Here is a 3,031-nt window from a genome sequence, read left to right as displayed (position 1 = left end):
ATGCATTTATTTATTAAATTTGTTTAAAAATAAATAAAATTAATTAAATAGTGAAGGATGTTGCTAAAATTATGATGGAGCTCCCAATGAAAAGGATTAGCATTAAAAAAACGACTTTTTCCGTCGATAAGTGTTCGAATAATGCATTTGTTTATTAAATATGTTTGATAAAATCATAAAATTGATCAAAAACTTCTGAATTTTCAGAAATTATCATGAGGTTCCTAATTTTTAAAACATGACATCGAAAAAACGAATTTTTCTGACGACCAATGCCTGAATAATGCATTTATTATTAAATTTGTTTATAATATTAACAAAAACTGTCTTCAGAAAAATTTTCTCCCTGTCTCTTTTACTATTATGATATTTCCTGTTGGCTGGTGATCAGTACATATGCGTGTAAATACATATTTAATCGACATTTGACTGTCAAAATTTAAGTATGTTTTAACCAATCAGATTGTCGGATACATGAGAATTATTACGGAAATTGCCGAGCACACATTAAGATAATCTTAAGTTTTGTCTTACTAAAGCTAATCTTACACAAAATAAGTTCATGCTTGAAATTCTAAACTTACCAAAGATCATCTTAAAGTATATCTCTAAATACATCATGGCTTAAAACCGACAAGGGGGTCTTAATGAAGGCAGACTTAAGCATTATCTTCAGTTTGGACTATGAATACGACAGGGCTAATGAAAGGAATCAAATGAATGGAAATAATTATGGTGGGTGTTCCATCGTCATGCATTATTTGTCAGGCAAAGCAGGCCTAGCACGAATCTTGTCGCGTGAAAGTGTGAAATTCAAATCTACCTGAAAAAAGAGAGTGAGAATGGATCGCATATGTGAGAAAAGAGCATCGAATCAACTTTTGGCGCGGGTCGTTCGATTCAGTGTTCTTACGAACTCGGTTACGCGTAGAGCTCTACCGCGATCAAAACGCCTCCTCAGCAACGCCTCTGTGGCAATTTCTAATTCGTTTTCCACCAATTCACACGTGAATTGAATTGAAGCATACGATCAAAAACGAATAATAGTCGCGGAACATCTTGACACGATCCTCGATCTTCCCGTTTTGTCTCGGGCAAAGGTGCACGAGCAGATCGTTATCCGAATTTTAGAGAGATGCTTACCACCAGGGATTTTGGCAAAATGGCAAGATCGACACGAAGGAAATCAACTTCCGAATCTCGAAGATTTGTATAAATTTTTATAGTCGTCCGTTTTTAAATTGCGTTCACTAGAGAAGGTTTCCTCGAGTGGCCGCAATATTGCAAGGAAAGGGGGGGGGGGGTGAGCAATTCAAACAACCTTTTGCAAAGATTCGAAAATTAGAAGCACGCTCTCTCGTAACGGCTGATTCTAATTCGTCGATATTTTCTTGTGTCGCATGCAAGGAAAATCATCAGCTTTACAAATGTTTACAAATGCGTTGCAAAAAGTGTGATAGAAATCATCACACTCTATAACATTCTAATAAGACAGCAAAGGCGGTTAAATCGGAATCATCTAAGAGAGGGGGAGAATTACAAGGTTCAGGTCCTCCCATTTCAATAGCATGACTATATAGACAATCCTACGCTTCTGAGACGTTCCCTTCAGATTCACAATTAATGACAACTGCAGTTTTGAAGGTTCAAAATAACCTAGGGAATTGTTTCATGGGAAGGGCGCTATTAGATTCCTGTTCCACAGTAAATTTAATAACTGAAAATTTTGCAAAGTCACTTAACATTCCCAAACAAACTTGTTCGATTCACGTTGGGGACATCAACGGTTTAAGTACGTTATCCAGACATTACATTAAAGCTACTTTTTCTTCCACTTGTAACAAGTTCAAACAGGAATTGAATTTTCTAACAGTGACAAGAATAGCGGAGCTCGTACCCAATGAAACATTCCCACGACATTTGTTCGATATTCCCAAAAATTTACAACTGACCGATCCGCAGTTTTACGTACCCAAGTCTGTCGACATCTTGTTGGCAGCAGGTACTACCTTGTCCCTGTTGTCGATCGGTCAAATCAAACTTAGGTGTCAGGAGTCTCAAACCATTCTGCAAAAAACTACGTTAGGTTGGATAGTGGCCGGAGGATCAGATGTCCTCGTAACATCTGCAATGGCTTCTTGCAATGTTGCAAAGTTAGACAAACTCATTGAGCGATTTTGGGCAATTGGAGACTTCGACCACGAACCTTTGAAGTCTCGCGATGACGTGGCTTGTGAACAACATTTCGTTCATAACACTCTACGTGACGACACCGGTAGATACATCGTACGACTCCCTTTTCGAGACAGCAAATTTCAGGTCGGTGAATCCAGAAATCAAGCTTTGAAGCGTCTCTACGCGATAGAGAAAAAATTCGAGTCCAATTCACAGTTAAAGTCGGAGAATCACCAGGTACTCAATCAGTACATTGCGTTAAACCATATGACTTTGCGTGACGACATCAAGGAGGGATGTTATCTGTCTCATCACGCTGTGATTAAAACAGCTAGCGAGACTACTAAGGTTCGGGTGGTGTTTGATGCGTCCGCAAAAACGTCGACAGGAATTTCTCTCAATGAGGTTCTATTGGTAGGTCCTACGATTCAAAATGCAATCATTGAACAGGTTCTCAGATTTCGAACACATACGTATGTGATAACCGCCGAGATCGAGATGTACTGGCAGGTCCTTGTCTATCCGGACGACCGAAAATTTTAAAAAATTGTATGGTATCATCAGGGTTAAATCAGAACGTTTCAATTAAACACCATGACTTTCGGAACGGCACGCGCACCATTTCTAGCAATTTGCAACCTACAACAGCTTGCTCGTGATAAGGGAAAAGATTTTCCACGTGCCAGTCAAATTCTCCTACGGGATTTTTACGTGGATGATCTGGTTTCAGGCGCAAATTCCATCGAGAAAATTCTCATTATTCGCGATGAAATGATCGAGCTGCTAGGTCGGGGCAGGTTTGTCATTAGACAATGGTCTTCCAACCATACTACTATTCTCAATGATATCGAGAAGA

At 39.0% G+C, this 3,031-nt stretch overlaps 1 protein-coding gene across 1 annotated transcript; it reads left to right on the top strand.

Moving 5' to 3' along the window:
* The first annotated feature begins 1,623 nt into the window (after positions 1-1,623).
* Positions 1,624-2,718, top strand: LOC117173589. The gene has a single exon (XM_033362230.1). It carries the CDS (start codon positions 1,624-1,626, stop codon positions 2,716-2,718), a length of 1,095 nt encoding a protein of 364 aa, XP_033218121.1.
* Positions 2,719-3,031: the final 313 nt, after the last annotated feature.

The sequence above is a fragment of the Belonocnema kinseyi genome, chromosome 5 (genome assembly GCF_010883055.1).
Source record: "Belonocnema kinseyi isolate 2016_QV_RU_SX_M_011 chromosome 5, B_treatae_v1, whole genome shotgun sequence".
NCBI classification, from domain to species: domain Eukaryota; kingdom Metazoa; phylum Arthropoda; class Insecta; order Hymenoptera; family Cynipidae; genus Belonocnema; species Belonocnema kinseyi.
Note: the sequence above shows the minus strand (reverse complement) of the source record. Positions and strands in the feature narration are given on the sequence as shown.